A 22,878-nucleotide genomic window follows, 5' to 3' on the forward strand; every position below is an offset into this window, starting at 1 on the left:
TATGATCTGGCTATATGCACAATGTAAAATATTGAATTGACAATGTTTGTGACGATCTGACGGCTTGGTTAATTTAACGGCAAACTATGCTTACGAGCCTGTGTATATGCTACTATTTACCTTGCATATAAGGCAATCTCTGACCCTGCATTATTGGATAATGCTTCATTTCCGAAAGTCAGATGGTACACGAGTTACTCTAAAGACCTTAACCTGGTATGTGACATTAATAAAGCCTGCTGGAGGGACAGATGTGTCTCCCAGAGGTTACCACACCTTTGAAACAGACTCCCACTTCATGTCAAACAGAGCACCTCATTGGCCCTCTTCAAACGCAATCTGAATGATTGGATGGATGACCATAAATTCACCCCAGGGGTTCCACCTATGTCCCTCTTGGACAGGGGCAATAGGTGCTGATTGTGGAAATGAGGGTAAGAATTTGGCTAGGCTTGTAAGGGCCATAGGGCCATTAGCCTAGTAACTTCCTATGATCCAATGGAGAAATTGTTTATGACATGGCTTGAAGACCATACCCAGAAGTGTATCTTCTCAGCATTATGATGGTCATGGCCAAGGCACGGAGCTTGTCCTAGATGCTTAAAAAAAAAAAGTAGGACCAGACGATGATGTTGAGTTTAATGCTAGCTCCGGGTGGTTTAAGCACTTCAAACAGCGTTTTTCACTACATAATGTGAAACTGAGTGGTGAAGTCTGTGAGTGCTGATGTGATGCTGCAGAAGAATTCGTGGAAGTCCTGGATAAGCTTGTTGTGGAGAGTGGATATTTGCCCCAGCAGAATTTCAGTTTAGATGAAACCTCCCTATTTTGAAAACGTATGCCTGAAAGTACATTCATCCATAAGGGGGTCAAGACAAAGCCAGGTTTTAAGGCTTTTAAGAACAAGGTAGCAGTTTTGCTAGGAGGCAATGTTTCAGGCTACAAGTTGAAACCATTTGTGATCTGGCACATTGAAAACCCAGGATTTTCAAGAACATCAATAAGCATACTGTGCTTGTGTACTATAGGAGCAATAAGAAGTCACGGAATGCCCAACAATTCTCCCAGGATAACCTTTTGAATTGTTATGCCACTGAAATGAGGAACTACTGTTGAGAAGAAGGTATAAGTTTCAAAATTTTAACAGCTGTCGACCATGTTCCAGGACGTCTTCCTTTTATTGGTGACCTCCATCACAATATCAAAGTGGTGTTCCTCCCTCCAAATATAACCTCTTTAATCCAACCAGTGAATCAAGGGGTTATTGCTGTTTTTAAGGACTACTATCTGAGGAGAACATTTGCTCAGTCTATTGATGCAGTTAACAAAGATAGTGGCAAGACCCTGATGCAGTTCTGGAAGGAATGCAGCATCTGTGACTGCATCAAGAACCTTGCTTGGGCGGGAGATATGTCACCAAAGAATGCATGAATGACATCTGGAAGAAGACTTTCAAGACGTTCGTCCATGACTTTGAAGGATTTGCTAGGGATGAGGAGGTTGCAAGGATTAACAAAGATGTTGTTGAGATGGCAAACAACCTTAATGTGCAGGTGGGCGATGACATATATGAACTTTTAAAAGTGGTTTCTATAGAACTCACAAATGAGGAATTGCTGGAGCTGGAATAGGAGTGTATAGCTGAAGAAGCAAGGGAAAAGGAATCGGTAGAGAAAGAACAACAGGTGCAAAAAAAAAAAAAGTTTTGCTGTGAAAGGACTAGACAATTTTTTTGCAGACCTAGACAATTTACTTGAGTGCAGAAGGTATGTACCTGGACACTGAATGCTTTTCACTGCTGGAGAGGAATGCCCATGCTGTATATGTTGCATATAAAGAAGTCTATGAAGACAAAAAGAAGCAAAGTAACAAGCCACATTGGACATGTGCATGAAGAAGCAAACACCTACCCAAGAAGAGCCTCTGCCAGGTCCTTCAGGTATTGCACAACTTGATATTGACATTTTTGGTGATGATGAATTGACACAGATAGTTGAACCTGAGACTATTCCAATGGGGCAAAATGTGGAAGTGGAGGGCAGTGATGATGATTATGTGGCTGATCCCAAACCTGTGTAATCTTTGTGTGATATAAGAAAGTTTAAAAAGTTTAAACTGTGTGATAGTGTGTAATAATAAGAAAGTTTAAAAGAAAAAAATACAAGTAAAGTTTAAAAACTATGGTTAATTTAATTTACTGTAGTGTACAGTTAAGTTCATTATCATACGTATACTCACCCAACACATTATCCCTGCAAGCTCCATTCATGGTAAGAATACCTGTACTGTGTGTATTCAGTATTGTGTATTCATCATCTTCTTTCGGCTGTTCCCATTAGGGGTCGCCACAGCGGATCATCTGTTTCCATTTCTTCTTGTCCTTTGCATCTTGCTCTGTCACACCAACCACCTGCATGTCCTCTCTCACCACATCCATAAACCTTATCTTAGGCCTTCCTCTTTTCCTGTTACCTGGTAGCTTCATCCTTAGCATCTTTTCCCAATATTCTCAGCATCCCTCCTCAGCACATGTCCAAACCAATGTAATCTTGCCTCTCTGGCTTTGTCTCCAAACCTTCCAACCTTGGTTGACCCTGTAATATACTTATCCCTAATCCTGTCCACCCTCGTCACACCCAGTGCAAATCTTAACATCCTTAACTCTGCCACATCCAGCTCTAACTCCTGCCTTTTTGTCAATGCCACTGTCTCCAACCCATATAACATAGTTGGTCTCACTACCCTTTTGTAGACCATCACTTTCACTCTTACTGGTACTCGTTTGTCACAAATCACTCCTGACACTCTTCTCCACCCACTCCATCCTGCCTGTACTCTCTTCTTCACCTCTCCTGCACACTCACCATTACTCTGAACTATTTATCCCAAGTATTTAAACTCATCCACCTTCGCCACCTCTGCTCCTTGCATCCTCACCATTCCTCTATCCTCCCTCTCATTCACACACACATATTCTGTCTTAGTCCTGTTGACCTTCATTCCTCTTCTCTCTAAAGCATATCTCCATCTCTCCAGGGTCTCCTCCACCTGTTCCCTACTCTCACTACATATCACAATGTCATCTGCACATCATAGTCCACAGGCACTCCTGTCTGATCTCATCTGTCAACATGTCCATCACCATTGCAAATAAGAAAGGGCTCAGAGCTGATCCTTGATGTAGCCCCACCTCCACCTTAAACGCATCCGTCACTCCCACCGCAGACCTCACAGCTGCCACACTACCCTCGTACATATCCTGTACCACTCTTACATACTTTTCTGACACTGCCGACTTCCTCATACAATACCACAACTCCTCTCTAGGCACCCTGTCGTATGCTTTCTCTAAGTCTACAAAAACACAATGCAACTCCTTCTGACCTTCTCTGTACTTCTCCATCAACACTCTCAGAGCAAACATCGCATCTGTAGTGCTTTTTCCTGGCATGAAATCATACTGCTGCTCACTAATCATCACGTCCCTTCTTAATCTAGCTTCCACTACTCTTTCCCATAACTTCATGTTGTGACTGATCAATTTAATCCCTCTGTAGTTACTACAGCTCTGCACATCACCCTTATTCTTAAAAATCGGTACCAGTATTGTGTATTACTGTATGCATAATGTGTACTTTACGTAACCATTTGTACAATGTTGTATAGTACAGTAAAGTATATTGTCTATTTAGTCAATAGTATAGTACAGTACAACAGGCCTGTACAGTATAGTATACTATATGATGTTCACATAATGTCCTTGTTGCCTAACGTCATATTGCACAGAGCCTATCCCGGACGTTAAGCGATGCATACCTGTATAACAAATTAGATAATATGAAAATGTAAAAAGAGAGAGAAATTCTATGGCAATGATTTGATAGAAAAATTTTAGCCAGTTTATAGAGGAAATTGAAGATGTTAGCATAATACAAAGCAGAATTGTAGTACAAAGTGACAGAAAAGCAGGCTTATAGTATATTTAGAGAGAAATTGACAAAGTGGGTGAAGAAGGGAGAGTTAGGAGATGTAAGGTATGAGTACTAGCTCAAAGATGAACTAACCCCTCACCTAAACACACTGTTCAAACTCAGCCTCTCCACAGGCTACGTGCCCATAGAATGATGCACAGCAACAGTTATTCCACTCCACAAAGGTGGAGCCACAACAGACCCAGGAACTATCGCCCTATAAGCCTGACTAGCTTGGTCTGCAAGGCTATGGATCACATCATCATGGATCTCATTAACAGAGACATTGGGAACTTCCAAACACTAGACCCTACCCAGTTCGGCTTTGTTAAGGGCGGAGCATGCCTCCTAAACCTGGTGGACTTCTTTGAGACAGTTACCAAGGCTATAGATGAGGGAAAGGTGGTCCACATAGCCTACCTAGACCTCGCAAAGGCCTTCGACTCCATTCCCGATCCTGGTATTATAGACAAGCTCACCACCCTGAACATAAACACTTACATCACAAGATGGGTTGCCAACTGGCTCACAGACAGAACCCACATGGTAAGAGTTGCAGGAGCTAGGTCTGACTCTAAACCGGTTACAAGTGGCGTTCCCCAGGGCTCAGTCCTAGGACCCCTCCTGTTCGGCATATACTTCTCAGAGATACAGGCAAGCACAGGAGGACCATGGCTGTTCAAATTCACAGACGACTGCAAACTAGGGGCTATAATTGACTCTCTGGCTGACACAGACATCCGTCAAAGGGGTCTCACTGAGACAGATACCTGGTGTCAAAACCATGGCCTCAAGCTAAATGCCAAAAAGTGCATAGTCTTCCCCTTTGGAAAAACCAAAGTTCCCACAAATTACCACATAGGTGGTAGCCCCCTAAATACGGAAGACGAAATAAGGGATCTGGGGACCCAAGTAGATAGTAATCTCTCCTTTGATAATCACATTGCCAAAGTCGTTAGAAAATCCTTCTATGTGGCCTACCTAATCACAAAAGGGTTTGCATCCAGATCAAAAGAGGTCATTGTCCCCTCTACGCATCACTTATCAGACCCATCGTAGAGTACAGTGCCCCATTTGGGATGTACCTTACAAGACACCTGCAACAGCTGGAAAGACCACAGAAGTACCTCACCAAGAGGATCACTGGCCTCAAACAGATGCCCTATGCAGCTCGACCGAAGAAACTCCGGCTGTACTCGGTTGCATACTGCCTACTCAGAGGTGATCTCTGCCTGACATACAAGGCCGTGTCCAACCCAGAATTGATGGACATGCTCCACCTAAAGAAAACCATATCCCCTCGAGCCAGATGCTTGAGGGATCTAAACCTCACCACAACAATAAATAGGACGTGCAGGAGGGATAGATACCTGTCCCAGAGACTTACCATGCTCTGGAACAAGATTCCAATCTATATTAGGCAGAGCTCTTCACTAACACTCTTGGATGAGTGAATGGGAAACAGGAAGTTTACCCTGGGGAGCACGTCAGTGGCTCTGTTGAATAGAGGCACAGGGAGCTAATCTAAGGGGGCGGTGAAAGCCAACACATTCCTGCTAGGCTTATAAATGCCTTTGGACAGATAGCCTCTTACCTACCTATGAATAGGTATTTGTTCACATTTAGGGATTTAATAATAATTATTATTATTATTGTTACTGTTGTTGTTGTATTTATTCACTTTCTCTGGAGAGAGACAGTGATGTTAAAATAGTTTTCATTTTGAGCTGCAGTTTTTTACTTACATGTCCACATTAGTTCTTTGGGCGTTTTTTTTAGTGTTTGCTACATTAAGTAAGAATTCATGCATATGGTGATGTGTACAGTGAGCTGAATGAGGTTAAGCTGTACTGTTGATGAATGGAATGTTTCTATGCATTGTACTTGATAACTAGTAATAACACCCTGGAATGTTGTTAGAAGCATGCTTCTGTCTTAAGATGAAATTGCACGGGTGCACAACAACCAAGATATCAGCATATTGTAAATAAATGCCATGAGCCAGTTTGAGTATGTTGACTTGTGACTGAAGCATTGAGTAGGGTGAAGGGGCAGCTTTGCTGGGTGCAAGGTGTCAGGGGGTGAGAGTAGCAGATCCAGTCAGTGGGTAGTAGGAAACCAGTATTCATTTCTATACTGGTATTTCTGAATGACTGTGTTTAAATGAATTCCTGTACTGCTTCATGTCAAGATTGAAATGCTTGATGTTCTTCATCTCACATTGCTGCAGTCCTTACATATGGGTAGTCCGCTGTCCTCGGTCGGCCCGAATACCAAAGTATAAGGCTGACGTCGGTCAAGGCGCTTAGAACTGACATCAGAACGTCAGGGTACAAAAGCGCATGACCGACATCATATCCTCAGTCTTTTTTGCCGCATGGTCCGATGCAGAAGCAGCGTTGCAAGTGCCGTTCGGCGTTCTGAAATTTTTCGAGTTCGGAGTTTCAGACCGAATCAAAGTTGGCTAAGTACCCCGTTGGGGAATATTTTGGTTTTTTCTTGCCTCAGTGTTTTACCGGATGTCAGAAAAAGTGAATAACTGTATTTCTTGTGGGAAACAGATACCGCATAGGGATTATCATTCTTTGTGTATTCCTTGTTTGGGGCCTGAGCACGGCGTTGTTGGGTGTCGCTTTTGTGCTAGATTCAATAAGCGCACTATTAGCGAAGGTTAGATTGTGCTAGGCTGGTCTTGAAGCGGTGCAATTATAATATGCCGTCGGATTCTCCGGCCCGCTTCTTCAAGAAGCGCAAAGACAAAGCAGTTAAACCCAGGCAAGAAGAGTCGTCCGTTCGGACGCCGGTTCTTTAGAGCGTCAGTGGAACCGGTGGTTCCGACGGAGGCTTCTCTGGAGTCCCAGGAGACTTTGATATTGCAGGATGTGGCCTCTCAGGAGGCAGGTCAGGCTGAAGGGGCTTCCCAGGTTACTGTACTCCCCTCCCTTCCTAGGGTGGTTAGGCCCTCTCCTTCTGTTTCCAAGGCTTCTCCCAGAGGCAGGCCAGGTTTAGCTTCTGTTGGGGTCACTCCTAGTGCAGCAGGGTCTGTGCCCAAGAAGCACATGCTTAAAATGGCAGAAGATTTGATTACTCTGATTAGAGGTTCTTTGCCCCCTCCTGATAAGAGGCCTAGGGTGGAGCCAGAGTTGGGGAGTTTTGAGCAGGCTTCGGATGTTTCTGAGTCTTGACTGAAGACTTGCAGGAGTACTCTCCTTATTCTGATTCTGATGCAGATGATTCGACTCCTTCTGCTTCTCCTCCAGAGGATTTTTCTTTTCAGAGACTCTTCATTCCATGAGGGAACATTTTAAGTGGGAAGGTCAGGACTTCTCTGATTCCAGGAAAAGGCTTAGGGAATTTTTGCTTTTACCCCAGCATAGGCCCTTGGCTATACCTCCTGTTCTGGATGTTGTGGAAGATGTGTTTGCAGAGGCTTCACTTAATCCTGATTCTCTGCCTCCTGCTCCTGTTAAACCGGATAGGTATTACAGGGTGCCTGAGGCTCATAAATATCTTTATAAGAGTCCTAGGGCAGACCCAGAAACTGTTAGTCAGGGACCTAAGGGTGTCAAGGCCTCTGTTGTAAAAATCCGGTTCCTCCAGATAAAGAGGCCAGAGCTTTGGATAGATGGGGAAAGAAAGTCTATACATCTTCTACCCTAGCTATGAGGGCTTTGAATTGCCAGTTTCATATGTTGAAATATCAAAACTATCTTCTTTCTCAATTGAAGTCTAAGGTGGATGCTCTGGCGGAAGGCATTGAGTGTAAAGAATTACAAGATTTGGTGCATGTTTCAGAGCAGGTGGGTAAGCATTCTTTGCAATGTGGTTTTGATGCTGTACAGGCCTCGTCTAGAGTGGCTGCCACTGGTTCAGTTCTTCGCAGGCACGCATGGCTGAGGGATCAGAATTTATCTGACCATGTTAAGACAAGGATTTTGGATGCTCCTTTACAGTCTGATGTGTTGTTTGGTTCACCTGTGGAGTCAGTCTTGAAGAAAATGGAAGACAAGGCTAAGTCCATGCAGGCTGTTAAAGATTTTTTGCAAGTACAGCCTCCAAAGTTTAGTAGGAATTGGCCTGCTAAGGGGTGGACTTATCCTTCTTATGATTCTCAGTCTAGGGGTAGATCTAGACGTGGTAGGGGCAGAGCTCAGAGTTCTTTCAGACCTAGAACAGGGAGTTCACCTGCACAATCTTCGGCTGAGGGCAGGGGCCAGTCCTTTCGTAAACAGGCCCAATGACCTACCTTTTCAGCTGCCAGATCCTTCTTGCCTGGCAGCTCCTTTGGGAGGAAGGTTGGCACTCTTCAAGGAAAATTGGAATTTGATTACCCAAGACAAATGGGTATTGGATATCATACACCGAGGTTACAAGTTTTATTTCCATACCTTGCCTCCTTTCAAAGGCATGCCGGACGTTCTTCCTCAGCAAAGACTAGAGGCTCACAAACAAATTTCTCTGCTACTTCAAATAAGGGCCATACAACCGGTCCCTCTGCCAGAAGTGGGCCTAGGATTTTATTCTCGCCTGTTCCTAGTACCAAAGCAGGCCAACACGTGGAGACCAATCTTGGATTTACCTATCCTCAACACATATCTGGACATTCCCAAGTTCAAAATGTTGGCGTTACAACAGCTTTTACCTCTGCTGGGCAAAGATCACTGGATGGTGACTCTGGATCTCAAGGAGGCTTACCTTCATGTTCCTATCAGGCTCAGTTGCAGAAAGTACCTGCGTGTTGAGGCTGGGACTTCCCATCATCAGTTCCCTGCATTGCCCTTTGGCTTATCTACTGCCCAGAGTGTTCACGAAGGTTCTGGCTCCAGTGATAGCTTTCTTCAGGCTAAGAGGAATACAGATCTATCCTTATTTGGACGATTGCCTGATTCTGGCCCAAGGAAAGGACGAACTTCTTCATCATTTACAGTATGTGATAGCAGTGCTAAGATGCCTGGGGTATTCTGTGAACGAAATAAAGTCCAGTCTAGTACCCTCTCAGGACATGTGCTTTCTGGGTGTGAGACTGAATACAGCATCCCAGATGGCCTTTTGACCCCGGACAAACAAAGAATCTTTCTCTTTACTTCCATCAATTGTCTCATCAGTCCAGGCTGACTGCAAGGACAGTCCTTCAAGCCTTGGGGTTCATGGCATCTTGTATTCTGGTACTTCCCAATGCCAAACTGCATATGAGGAAGCTACAATGGTATCTCAAAATGTATGGACACAGCACTGCCAAGATATGGACACTGTCATTCAGATAATACCTTGCATTCAAAAGGAATTTTTGTGGTGGGCTCAGGAATGTCACCTAAACAAGGGACTCTCTGTGACCCGGCCAGAGGCGAGTCAGATTCTAACGACAGATGCCTCAGACAAAGCTTGGGGAGCTCATCTAAATGGAAAGTGGGTACAAGACACGTGGCCTGCCAGACTTCAACATCTGCATATCAACTTGAAGGAGATGTTAGCAGTCCAATTTGCATTAATAGCTTTCAAGGATTTACTTCTTCCAGGGCAGGTGTTGGTTCTAACAGACAACACAACTGTCATGTGGTACATCAACAAGCAAGGGGAACGATTCTTATCCTCTATGCAGACAAGCAATGATTTTGTGGGAGACTGCTCTCAGTTTACAGCTAAATCTTCAGGCAAGGTTTCTGCCGGGAGCACAGAACTCCTTAGCAGATGTGTTGAGCAGACAAATTATGGATCCCCACGGTGGAAATTGGATCCTCATGTATTTCAGAAATTGACAGTGTTATGGGGAACTCCAGACATAGATCTGTTCGCTTCTCCACTAAACTACCAGCTGCCAAAGTTTTGCACAAAAGGTTTCATCCCACAGCTTGGAAAGTGGATGCTCTCTCATTCAATTGGAGCAATCTTCATGTGTATGCCTTTCCACCTCTGCCTCTCCTCCCAAAGGTACTCCTGAAGGTCAGACAGGACAAGCCAAAGATGATTTTAATAGCTCCAGATTGGCCTCGACAGCACTGGTACCCATTACTGAGAAGTCTGGTGCGGGAGCCTCCATGGCCTTTGCCTTGATTCCACACCTGCTGTCTCAGGAGAACAGTCATTTACTCAATGTCAAACTTCACTCTCTACATCTAATAGCCTGGCATATTCTGTTTTAAACCCTGGAGGGTCTCAGCTTCCACAGCAAGTTTTGAATGTTATTTTGGAGGCCAGAAGGCCTAGTACAAGGAAAGTGTACGCAGATAAATGGAGGAGGTTTTATTTTGGAGTACAGCAAAGGAATTTGATGTTTCTAAGCCTAATTTAAGTGTGGCTCTTCAATATCTTACTGAGTTACTGGACAAAGGTTTGTCCTTCTCCTCTATTAAGGTTCATGCTGCAGCAATTTCTGCTCACTATGACTGTGACCCACCATTGTTTTCTCATCCTTTGTTTAAGCAATTCCTTAGAGGGGCAAAGAATATAAGACCCCCACGTAGAGCTCCTACTCCTGCTTGGGATCTCAATTTTGTGTTGGAGAAACTCACTCTACAACCTTTTGAGCCTGCAGCTACTGCCGAGTTGAAATATTTATCATGGAAGACTGCTTTTTTGTTGGCCATTACCTCTGCGAGAAGGGTTTCTGAATTACAGGCCCTTATGGCGGTTGAGCCTTTCTTAATTTTCCATAAGGATAGGGTATCTTTGCACTAATCCTTCCTTTATGCCTAAAGTGGTTTCTAGTGTGGCTTTAAACCAAACTATTCATTTGCCTACTTTTTATGCAAACCCCAAAATAAAGGGAAAAGATTTTGCACACTTTGGATATACACAGGCAGTTGCGATATTATTTGAGCAGAACTAAAGGGTTCAGGCAGTCTCAGCAGTTATTTGTTTCATTTGCTTTGGGTTCTCAGGGCAAGCCTGTTTCAAAACAAACTATTTCTAAGTGGATTGGGTTTTGTATTGCTTTCTGTTATTCCCATCATGGTAAGGAGATTCCAGCTGGGATTAGGCCTCATTCCACTAGGGCTACTGCCACTTCTACAGCTTTTTAAGGGGTGGCAACTAAAGATATTTTGGAGGCAGCTACTTGGAGTTCAGTGCATACTTTCTCTAAGCATTACCACCTTCCACTTTACTCTAAATCTAGGGCTGGTTTTGCCACTGCAGTTTTACAGGGCATTTTGGCAGCTCCTAATGCTTTATAGTTTTGCCATCCTCCCTTACCTCTGCTTTGGGATTCTACCCATATGTAAGGACTGCAGCAATGTGAGATGAAGAACATAGTACAGTTTTGTACCTACCATAAATGTAGATGTTCAAGATCCACATTGCTGCAGTCCAATTTACCCTTCCTCCTTCCCCTCTGTAGTTAGAGGCGGTTGTGTGGTTTGGGTTGTGAATATTGTAAATATTGTAAATAGGATTAGTGCAGGGGTGGTTGGTTGGTTTTTTGCTGTCTTTTGGTTTTGGCCTTTCTTTTTAGGGCCTTCTGACATCTGGGGCAAGAAAAGACTGAGGATATGACGTCAGTCATGCGCTTTTGTACCCTGACGTTCTGATGTCAGTTCTAAGCGCCTTGACCGACGTCAGCCTTATACTTTGGTATTCGGGCCGACCGAGGACAGCGGACTACCCATATGTAAGGACTGCAGCAATGTGGATCTTCGAACATCTACATTTATGGTAGGTACAAAACTGTACTTTTCCATGCTTTGTGTCTGGTCACTGTAGTTGAAAAAAGTTTTTGAGAGAGAACCTTTTTAAGTCTTACGCGCATGAAGAGGCTGGGACACAGAAGACCTGCACTCCTTTTATAGGCGTCAAGGTGGGAGGAATCAGATAGGAGAGAGTAGATTTTTTTTCCCCCTCGACTTCTTGTTGGGAGCACCAGATTGGAGAGCAGCACTGTGTTCCAAATGAACCAGCTTACAGCTCTGACTTGTGAAACAGGTAGCTGACTGAAATCTTAGTTACTATAAGCATTGCATCTTTTCTTGGATGATGGTGTTTATTTGTTAAATTAAAAGTTGTTACCCAATTGATTTTCTTGCTTCTACTGACCTCAGAATTTCTGACCTATTACCCTTGTGGCCTGATCAACATTTGTTGCTTTCTTAAGGTGCTCTTGTTATAGACAACTTGTTGGCTTGTTTTTATTTTCTTAAAAAAAATTACATTTTGGGATACATGCTTAAAACCAGGTAACTTTGGGGGGGGGGGCTGTGTTCTCTTTTTGTGCTGCTCACGAATGAAATTGTACCTATAGTATTAACACTGGTGCATCACACATTCATGCCTGTGTTCTGCTTGATATACAGTTTTTGCATTTCTAAGGCAAGAATTTACCAAGGTTTGCATGCAGGTCAGGCATACACCAACCACTATCCCCTCCACCACACTATATAATAGCAATCGTCAGATGCTCAACCCTCTTGCTGTAGGCAGTCCTTTAACATCTTGACTTATTCCCTGTTCCATTTTTCTAGCAGCATAGACAGGTGCCACAATTAATTTTTCAGCAGTTGTGTGATATTTTGCAATATGGGTGTGGGGCATGTCTCACACCATTTAACCATCTTCAGAAATCATGCTATGAGGGAGAGGCAAAATGATAATCAGTGCTGGGAGCAGATATATTGTTCTTATATTAATGAAGTCTAATTCTCTGTTTCTTTTCTTTCACAGTGTTCTAGAGAAGAGAGAGTTGCGTGTACAGTAGTGATTATAAACTTTTCCTAGAGAGATATAATGGATTCTGAAGGTCATAAAAGGAGACCAAAGGACCTTGTCTTGTCAAGTTCGGCACGTGAAATAAGCAGTATTGCTTCTGTTAGTTCAGGAAAGCATTACATCTGTGGCTATTGTGCAGCTTTCACAAATATAGCAGTGACCTTCCCTATTCAGAAAGTGTTGTTTCGCCAGCAACTATATGGAATAAGAACCAGCGACGCTATTCGCCAGTTACAGAAGGATGGAATTAGGAATCTATATCGGGGAATCTTGCCTCCACTAATGCAGAAAACTACCACTCTGGCCCTCATGTTTGGGTTATATGAAGACTTCTCTAGTCTCTTACTGAAGACCACAAGTGCTCCTGAACTTGTGACACGTAGTGTGGCAGCTGTGCTTGCAGGAACTGCAGAAGCCGTTTTGTCACCCTTTGAGAGAGTGCAGACATTGCTCCAGGATCATAAGCACCATGATAAATTTCCAAATACTTTCCAAGCTTTCAAGATGCTGAAAGAATATGGCCTCAGAGAGTACTACAGAGGTTTAGTTCCAATCCTTTTACGAAATGGACCTAGTAATGCTTTATTTTTTGGACTGCGAGGGCCCATCAAACAGCGCCTACCTGAAGCAAATACTTACAGCACACACTTGATCAATGACTTCATCTGTGGGGGGCTACTGGGTGCTATGCTTAGTTTCATGTTTTATCCCATAAATGTAGTAAAGACTCGCATGCAGTCTCAGATTGGTGGGGACTTTCAAACATTTCCAAAGGTTTTCATGAAGATATGGACAGAACGGGATAGAAAACTCACTCATTTATTCAGAGGTGCCCATCTGAATTATCATAGATCGATTATGTCATGGGGCATAATTAATGCAACTTACGAACTTTTGTTGAAATTGTTATGATCAGTCTGGATAGTGCTTTTTGCTCATGGACAGACTGTCTAATGAAGAACAGTCTATACCACCTGATTATTGGGCAGTATGGAAGGGGAGATCAAAGACCTTCAATATATGGCAGCATTAGAAAAACGTATGAAAAATCTGTCATCTGAAGTAGTGGAGCAATTAAGTGATACAGGCATTGTTTTATTCCTGTTTTTGGTATTCTTTACTGCTCCCCTACTTCCTGCTACCAGGAATACCTACCGTAGGAAGTGAGAGTTTGGGATTGCAGACCTTTGTCCTGCAGGGAGTCAGTATACTTTTTTTTTCTCTCCTCCTCACTGCTTCCTCTGTTGGCTGGCAGACATGATAAAGTGGCTGCTAGGCTTATATGTGGGTGAGGTTTTTTTTTTTTTAATACACCTGCCTTGCCTAGCTAGTGAATGATGCTCTGCTTGGCAGGCTTTCGCCTTTACATCCCACCTTCTTACCCTGAGCATACTGCTAGGGTCTGACATGCAGGTGTCACTTCAGTAATGGGATGTGTAACAATTCCATCTCTAAGATGGGTGAACGTGCATTGGCTGCTCATTTCGGACCCCCCCCCTTTCAGTCCAGTTTCTCTCCTTTCTAGTTCACTTACCAGTCCTAGATTGTCTGAAACATAAGACTTTCCTTCTAAGCCATGGAGATGACTTAGCATTATTTCTAGCCTTCCTGGGCATAAGGCTTTTCAGAGTTTCATTGGTGTACACAGCTTTAGGTGAGTTGCGGTAGACCACAAGTGCTGGAACATTTTCACTTGTGTATAATTACTCATAATTTCATACAGCAGTGAATTCTTGATGTTCAGTTTGGAAAATCACTGCATGTTCATTTAAACTTGCCCATAACAGTAAGTCATCAAATCAAGGTTGACGTTTTAAAAATGTTTTCCAAACTGTTTACTATAATTCTGCTTAGTGTCTTGCAGGTTATTGGGCAGTACAAACATTAAAATTGATACATTATTGTAGTGGGAGAAGCTGTCCCTTTATAAGATGCCATAAACCTGTGAGTTTAGGAAAGGATTCTACATTTCTTAAATACCTCCCTTTTTCCACAGGATCGAAGCACCACACTTGCAGCATCTGCACTACTTTCAAGTGCAAGTCCTTGTATAATGCTGCTGGAAAGGCTGTTGGAGCATAAAAGTAAAATGTGGCATGCTTTAAAAGCAGTCTTAACATAAGTGATAGCTGAGTAATTCATGTAATTGTTTTAATTGTATACAGTTAATGTTTTTTCAGTGTTGGCAGAGTTGTTTCTGAAATAATATATTGAATTGTAATACTGTTTCAGAGATACAAGAGTTGTAAACTGAATTGTATTAATACTTGTTCAGAATGTTAGTACTGACATGTGATTTTCATGTTTTCACCAAGCCATTTCATTTTGTCAGATTGTGATACTGATAGGGATGATAGCTGTCATTTATTCTATTGTTTTTCTAAGCTATATAATATATATGTAGAGAGAGACAGGTAGAGACAAGCAACTACCTAAAGAATTTAATTTGCACTAAGTCGTTTTGGGCCTAAAAATGAACCCTTTTATCTTGAGGCAGTGCCTTAAGACACTGTTTTGAAAATGTGGTGCAAACCTGTATCAGTAATGTAGTACCTTGAAAGTTTGAAAACAGTCATTTAACTTTGATATATTTTAATATTTTTGTCTTGTATTTAGTGTATAGAGGACCTTTGGCTCTGGCCATAGCTTGTTTTATTTTTATGATCCATGTAAGATAGTAGATTTTTGTTTTATTTATACAGACCAACAGGTTTTGTGAAGAATTCCAGGGTTTTCTTAGAGTATAGTTAAGAAGCAAAGAAATTCAGCAGTGGTTGTAATTATAACTTTGAATACTATGGGATAGAGGCTGAAGAAACATTTCTGAATTTGAGCTTTTATTGTAAGTAAAAGGTATTAATGTGTTAAAGGGAGCCATGATTGTACACGAGGAGGTCATGGATGCAAGACTGTAGCTAAAAATAAATAAAAGCAGTCTTTGAATACCAAATGCATCAGCAGGTCCCACCACTAAAATGACATTTGAGTAATTTACTTTAGCACAGTGGAGTCTTTTAGCTGCAGACATGAGTCTTTGTTTCTTTTAGTTGTAGAATTCACAGGGTGTCAGCTGAGAGAAACTTGGTTAATTTGGCTTTTAGTTTGAATGAAGTTTTAAATTCTGTGGGCCATGTTTTTAACTGCCAATGTCACTTTTGATGCACAAATGAAAAACTGAGTTATAATATTAAAAGCTGTAGAAGGAAAATGGGGAAGGGCAAAGCATTGATTTTCTTTTTAAGGTTCATGATTTGATTTATACTTGACATTAGTTCATGAATATGAAAACACTGACAGCAAATTTGCAGGCATAAACTATAGTGGATGCGCTATTCTGATTCCATATACAGAGCAGTGTAACAGTTTGTCATCTAATAGTTGGAGGTACTGCACTTGTACCTGAGGGAGTTGGGAGTTTGACTTCTTTATCATACAATTATTAATAACAACTGTGAGTTCTGCTGTAGTGGAATTCCAGTGATCTAGAAATCAGCATACATCTTCCCAAGAAATTAGGCATACAAGAAACATTCAGTCTTTCCAACTTACAGGTGCATATACAGTCCAGTAAGCATCTTTCATGCACTGCACACTTGATAAGATCACTGTGCAATTGTAGAGTGCTTTCTGTGCTTGTAGCCCGAGTTAGACCATTACAAATATTATCAGTTATATCCAGCACTGTGGTCAGTACTGGGGAGTACCATATTTCTCAATGGCTTAAGGAGGACCATCACTATAGGCTTGTAAATATTGCTTTGGGAATGTCTGGAGTAGTAGCATTGCTTAGCCTAGAAGAAGCCATTGCATTTTGCAAATGGGAAACCCCTGCATCAGCTTCATAGAGTAGAATGACAGAACTCCAAGTACAACCCAGACTACCAGAGTTTGAATAGTGGCCCATGTGCTGGAAGAGCTAGCTGAATGGGCTGAGATTTATTATTCAAAACCTGCTAACCCACCCTGGGAAGGAGGGAGGATGTGTAGTCCACTGCATTATTGATGCCCAGCAAAGGTTGGGTGCTACAGTATGAAGGGCTTGAGGCAAATAGTCACCAAGCAATACATTTGCTTGCTGTATCTGGGTTAGGGTTAGGGTTAGCATGTATACGTGGAAGGGCATATGGGTTAATAGTTGGTATTGTGGAAATTTCTTCTTTTCCAGGCTGCATTGGAGCAGTGGACTTAAGAAAAGGAAGGAAATCGAGCTTACCAATAAAGACACTGCCAGTTCTGACATGGCTAATTCCATCAACAGTTGGCTGCGGGCTTCATGTTGTTTGTCTGACTATTTGGGACCCGTACCTTATCTATGGGTAAGCCAGACCCTTGGATGGAAGCACAAGAAGGAGCTCTTTTTAGGGACCCATGTGACTTGCTAATTCACAAATAAATACTGTTACCATATAAAATATGAAACACATTTCATGTGCGTCTTGTAATAATGTAACTTTTTCTTAGTTCACTGCTGTACTGATTGTTAACATTGCTGCTTGCAGAAGTCTGACATTTGACTCAGTTTCCAGAGTTCTTCATTCTTCCCCTTCAGGCTGACCAGTCCCTTTCCCACACTGATGTCCAGACATCGATAGCTTAGTTTATAAGGATATCATCTAGCTCTGTCTTCAGAGCTTTCATTACACAGTTCGATGAGTATTTCGAGTGTTCTGATGGCATTGTCAGTCATTTGAGCTGGCCTGTATCCGTGGTTCTCAGAACAGTACCTTGTTGGGGAATTTCTCTTATCTGATTATATAGTTTTAGTAGTTTAGGTTAGTTGTGTTGTAAATGTTGCATATCAAGGTGAATAGCTGTCATAGGTGCAGGAAGCATTCACTGCACAGAGAATCAGTATTTTGCCTGGGTCAAAAGCATAGCATGCTCAGTTTTCCCAAGTGCTGTTTGTTTAACTAAAGGATCATAAAGTGCAGGGTAGAATTTATGCAGTAGTTCCTATCATTGAAGATTATGCTGTTCTGGTCCTGATTATGCCATCCAAATCTGCTGGGCTCTTCCTTTGTCTACTGACAGCAAAAAAAGAAGTCTTCAGAGGAGTACCTGAAACAGAAGAAATGTTGGGAAGCTTACCACATTACCTTGGAGACAATAACTAGCTGTTTTAATAACCAGATGAAAGAAATCCTTGTAAGATAGCTGTGTAGGTTATTGGCAACTTCTTTGCCTTCTGAAGTAGATTGCAGTAAAGTGCTCTGTTATCTGCCAAAGAAGTAAGTCAGCATATTTCATTTAGTGTAGATAGGGCAGAGGGTGTTGTGGGAAAAGTTATTTGATAATGGGCAGCAAATGTTCTAATTTGGGAATCAGGAGATTAATATCCGATACTTTCTTATCTTCAAGAACAAGTAAATTAGATGTTCTTAAAGTTTTAAATACTTCAGTAATTTACTTATTTTAACTTCAGTAATTTATTTATCGTGTTGAGTTATTTGTGCTCATTAACTGGGGTAGGATGGAGAGGGTTGCATGTGCTGGGGGGGGGGGGACACTGGGAAGGTGTGGTTTCCCCAGTGGAGACCAAGGACACCACCTTTTGTGCTTCAGGATTGAGGTGGGGGCTGCAAAATGGTAACTCCTTATGGATGTGTGGGAGCATCCTTTGTGGCCATCCCATTGCACATTACGTTCATTTTAAGCCAGGTGTTCTTGAGGGCTAATGAGAAAACACAAACCATCCTTGATGTCTGCCTTTATGGCCCTACCTGGTCTACCCTCACCCAGATGACGGGGTACAAATATGCCATTTGGCCAACAGGTGTTGATTGACAGGCAGCTGGACAATGTGTGAAAAAAAAGTGTACCATACTCTGAGTGAAAGCCGTGATGAGCCTCATAATTCAGTCCAAACTTACTAATGTAGTCTGAAAATTGTCAAAGATCAAAGTTAGAGGACAAAGACATAATAGGTTGATAGCTTTGAGGGTAAGACAGTAAGGGTATTTTAGGAAGAAGACACATTGCAGATGGCTTAAAAGCAGTAATATTTTAGAGGTGAGAGAGATGAAAATAAATGAGATATAGCACTGATAAAGATTAGAGCATTATATACAGTAGAAAAGCAAACGTATGAGGTGATATAATTTAAACATACAGCAGTTTTTTGTAGATAAAATGGAAAAGTGCAGAGTCCAAATATGAAGAAAGCAAAAGGATTAGATGACTATCAAAAAACAAAACTACTCAGTAGTGCAGTAGCTGACTGAGAAGAAGCTAAACTTCTGAGCTAAACTGTGAGTCTGATTTTGACACACACAGGTTATAGGGCTGCTCTTAGTACTTGTTCCATTGCTCTTCATGTTAGTCTGCTTTTTCCCATCAGTGTTCTAAGGATGTCTCCCCCTATGCTGCGTCATCAGCCACCTGATATGGGTAGTCTTTCCTGACTGCACCACTTCTTTCCCACTGCTCAGAGGAATATGTCTCCTTTCTTTCAGTATTCCTCTCAGAGTGTACTTCATTTGTGTTAAACCCATTAATCCTAGCATTTCGTAATAAGTGATATTCAGTTCAGGAGTCATTACTTCAGAATATAATTCCTTAACCAAGGTATTTAGAAACAGAAGGATGTTAATCTTCCATCTAGCTGCCAGAGCTTTTGGACACCCCCAGCATGGTGATGGTGTCCTCCTCACCGCAAGGTATCAACCAGTGTGTGGCTTAAAAGGAAGAACAGGCTCTTTTAGTAGCAAGAAGCACTTTGGTAATAAATCCAACTTTTCATCAGTCCCTTACAGTAAGCTTCAAAAATGTTTAGTACCTAAATGCAAACCTTTTTTCCCTGCTTACTGCATTGGTGTTAAACTGTTTCAGCTGAAAGTTCAGTGTTTGCATTTGGACCGTGTGGCTAGCAAATTTCTGAAATATGTGGTATCTCCAGTAACAAGTGAACTTATTAAAGGCAAATTCTACCAAAGGAACACCACTTGCAGTGTATTTTTTGTTTGGAAGACTGTTTTGAACTCTCCTCCTGTGAGCACTGTGCTGATTTCAACAAGAAAGTGTTCCAGCTGAGAACCAGAAACCTAAAGGCCTTCTTAGAACTCTAAAAGCTACTGTCATGGGAACAGACTTCCTGTACTTCAGGGGGAGCCCTACAGGAATATTACAAAGAAAACATCCCAGAGAAAAGGCATAGCAAATGGCAAACCCAAAGAGCTTGGTTATTAAATATTCCACAGAGTGACAAATCTGTAGAGGCATTAGCCCATCCACCTCCAGTCCCGTATATTGCACTTAACTCTGTCCCTTCTTTTCAGACACTAGGAGTATAACTATTAGAGTTGACCAGATGTTTGCCAAACTGAGTAACAGTTCCATGCTGGATGCTATTGCCTAGACATACGTAGCTGTTTTCTTTATGCTTCATAGTGATATTAAATGTATTAAGAAAGGTGAAAAAGAACAAGCTCACTACAGTGTGAAGGTAAGGTTGGCAATATGTCCAGTTCCTTGAGCTCATTATTAACAGAACCTGCCATCCGTGGGATCTGCTGTAGGTTCACTAGTGCTCTTGTTGTCTCCTTAAATCCCAGTCCCACTTTTGAACTTCCTTTTGGCTTTGCAGGTGCATTAGGTCTGCGGGTGTACCTGTTTTCATCAGGTTGCATCCACCTTATCAGCTGCTTTTTTCTTATTTTTCCATATGGTATCAAGGTGTCATGTGAGCTGCTGCCACCTCTTCCAATTCATTGCCACTCTTCTAGCCCTGTTTGACAGTCAGTTCTATATTATGGACTGTGAGGGAGAAGACCTGTGACAGTCTAAGACATGACTGTCAAGGGTCTATATCATAAGCTCAAAAGCTTAAAAGAGAGAATGTTCTTTTATCGAACTATAAATATCGAAACCACTAAATAGTGAAAACACGGAACAGCCAATTTTTTTTTTTCTCTCCCCTGGAAAAAAATCACTGTTCCATGTTTTCGCTTTTTGGAAAAGCCGAAAGACACAGCAAGTGATTTCGATATTTACAGCTCGATAAAAGAGCATTCGCTCTTTTAAGCTTTTGAGCTTATGATATAGACCCTTGACAGTCATGTCTGACTGTCACAGGTCTTCTCCCTCACAGTTCATCTGTTTCTTCACTAGATATCCTTGTTTCTTTTCCTGTCTGTCACAGATCTACTACACCAAGTCATCATCTGCTTTTCTGCACGTGACCATGCCACTGTAATCTGTGCGTCTTGACCATCTTTGCAACTGGGACTTCTTTGGCTTCTGCTCTAATGTCCTCATTTCTTCATCTGTCCAGAGTGTGCATCCTACTGTCTGTCTCGGGCACCGTCTCCACCACACCTTATGCTTCCTTAACTGCTCTGCCTTCACTGCCCAGGTGTGTTTTTTTTGCCATACAGAAGTACTAGTCTCACTGTTTTGCACATTTCATCTCCCATCTTACTTTCTACTACTCTTTGTATTTGTTTATCAGAGAACCTCTCCAGCTTTTTCATGCATTGTCACATGAGTTTAACATTCCGTCACACAATGTCCTTGACACACTGTGTCAGAAAATTGCAGCACCTAAGATTCTCATTTTGATCTACTCTTTTAGACTTCCCTTCCCCTTAGCCGTCCCTCCCATATATATGAAGCAGGTAACCCTTTCCACTAGTTTCTGTTCTCTTTCAATATTAAGCTTCTTCTGATTTCTGCCAGCAGTTATATGTATTCATTTTCATCCTGTATGTCTTCAGTTTTGCATTCCAGTCCCATCCCATATGCTAACGTCCCTGTTAGTCTGCTTGCATTGCCACATTATCTGCATACGGCAGCTTCGCTGGTCTTTTCCCTCTGACATTTTGCTAATGTAGTCCATCACCAGTATGAACCCTGATGCTCAGCCACTCCCAATGGGTACTCCTGTGAGTCCAAACACTGTACATACTTGTGTTATTGGGCCCTTGTACACAGTTTGCACTAACTCTGCCCATTTTTATGGGATTTAAAAACCCTCACAGGACTGCCCATATCATATTTTTTTAACTTGTTATGTGCTTTCTCCAAGTCTAGGAATGCCTAGGTGGACTCTCTCCTCATTTCCAGCTTTCTCTCCATTGTCTGTCCCACTGCAAAGATAGGGTTGGTTGTGCTGCATCGTTATTTCTTTCTGAACTACTCATCTTCCATCTTACTTTTTACTACTCTACATACTCAGTTATCAGTAACCCTCTCCAGCAGTGTGAGAGGAGTTTGTTACCTCTGTAGTGTCCACATTTGTCAATATCCCCTTAGAATGCTTTTGACTTCAGTCAACCTGGGCTACATCTTTCTTTCCATATCATGATGAGCACCCCAGGAGGCATTTCTTCTTAACTCATCCAACATCTTCATCATATCTGCTCTGACTTTATATGATCCTGTTGCTTTCCCAGACTTCATTTTTAATAATGCTGTTCTTACTGCTTCTATAGTGATTTCTTCCTCTTGCATGGGTTTTTCTTTTTTCAGAAGCTACCAGAAGTACTCCTTCCATCTGCCTTTGTCCTCTGGACTGGTAGCTGATTGTTGCTGGAATCCTTTATGAATGGTTTCTGATGACCATCATCTTTATCATTGTCTTTGCCTTCAACCTGATAGAGTTTATTTGTGCCATGTGCATTGGAGAGCAAATGTCTCCCTTCCCTAGAGTCTGGACTTTTTTACTCTCATCATGAAGACTTGGTCGGGAGGGTGTATAATGAAGAGAACACCCTCTCTTGCTCCCCCATCACCATCACCAGATGAATGAATGCTTCCAATCCTGCAATAACTTCAGGAGGTCTTTAGGGCACCAGACCATGCCTCCTAATGTTTTTTTTTCTGTTTTATATGATCTACTGTGTACTTTAAACAGTGTGGTTGTTTACATCCCTATAAAGTAGCATTAGTTCAATACAAAGCGGAAAGTTTCTTTCAAGAATGTAAGGTATTTGTGTTGCTGCCTGATGCCACCAAACTAGACATCACTATAATGGCAGATGCACTGAAACATAACTCTAACCCTCGTGCCATAGTATTCCATCCCCCCATCACTCTAGGTAAGGAATCAAGGGCCTTCGACCATTTCTGCAAGTGTGTATTTACACCCCCACTCTGTCTGAGGGTGTTACTATGAGACAGTATATGATACTCTTCAGAAGGCAGATGTTCTTCATGTTTCATTGTTGCAGTCATCACATTTCGGTATATTTACGCTTCTAAATATTTTGGTATT

At 42.0% G+C, this 22,878-nt stretch overlaps 1 protein-coding gene across 3 annotated transcripts in view; it reads left to right on the forward strand.

Annotated features, from left to right (window-relative positions):
• The window catches only part of SLC25A51 (solute carrier family 25 member 51), a 197,763-nt gene extending 178,160 nt beyond the window's left edge, over positions 1-19,603 (forward strand). For all 3 annotated transcript variants that reach the window (XM_044059374.1, XM_044059376.1, XM_044059377.1), the window contains one exon: positions 12,624-19,603. In XM_044059374.1, the coding sequence (XP_043915309.1) occupies positions 12,687-13,580 (894 nt within the window). In that variant the 5' untranslated portion in view covers positions 12,624-12,686 and the 3' untranslated portion in view covers positions 13,581-19,603. The remainder of the gene's footprint in view (positions 1-12,623) is intronic.
• Positions 19,604-22,878: the final 3,275 nt, after the last annotated feature.

The sequence above is a fragment of the Protopterus annectens genome, chromosome 17.part0 (genome assembly GCF_019279795.1).
Source record: "Protopterus annectens isolate FY-2018-M chromosome 17.part0, PAN1.0, whole genome shotgun sequence".
Taxonomy (NCBI): Eukaryota; Metazoa; Chordata; order Ceratodontiformes; family Protopteridae; genus Protopterus; species Protopterus annectens.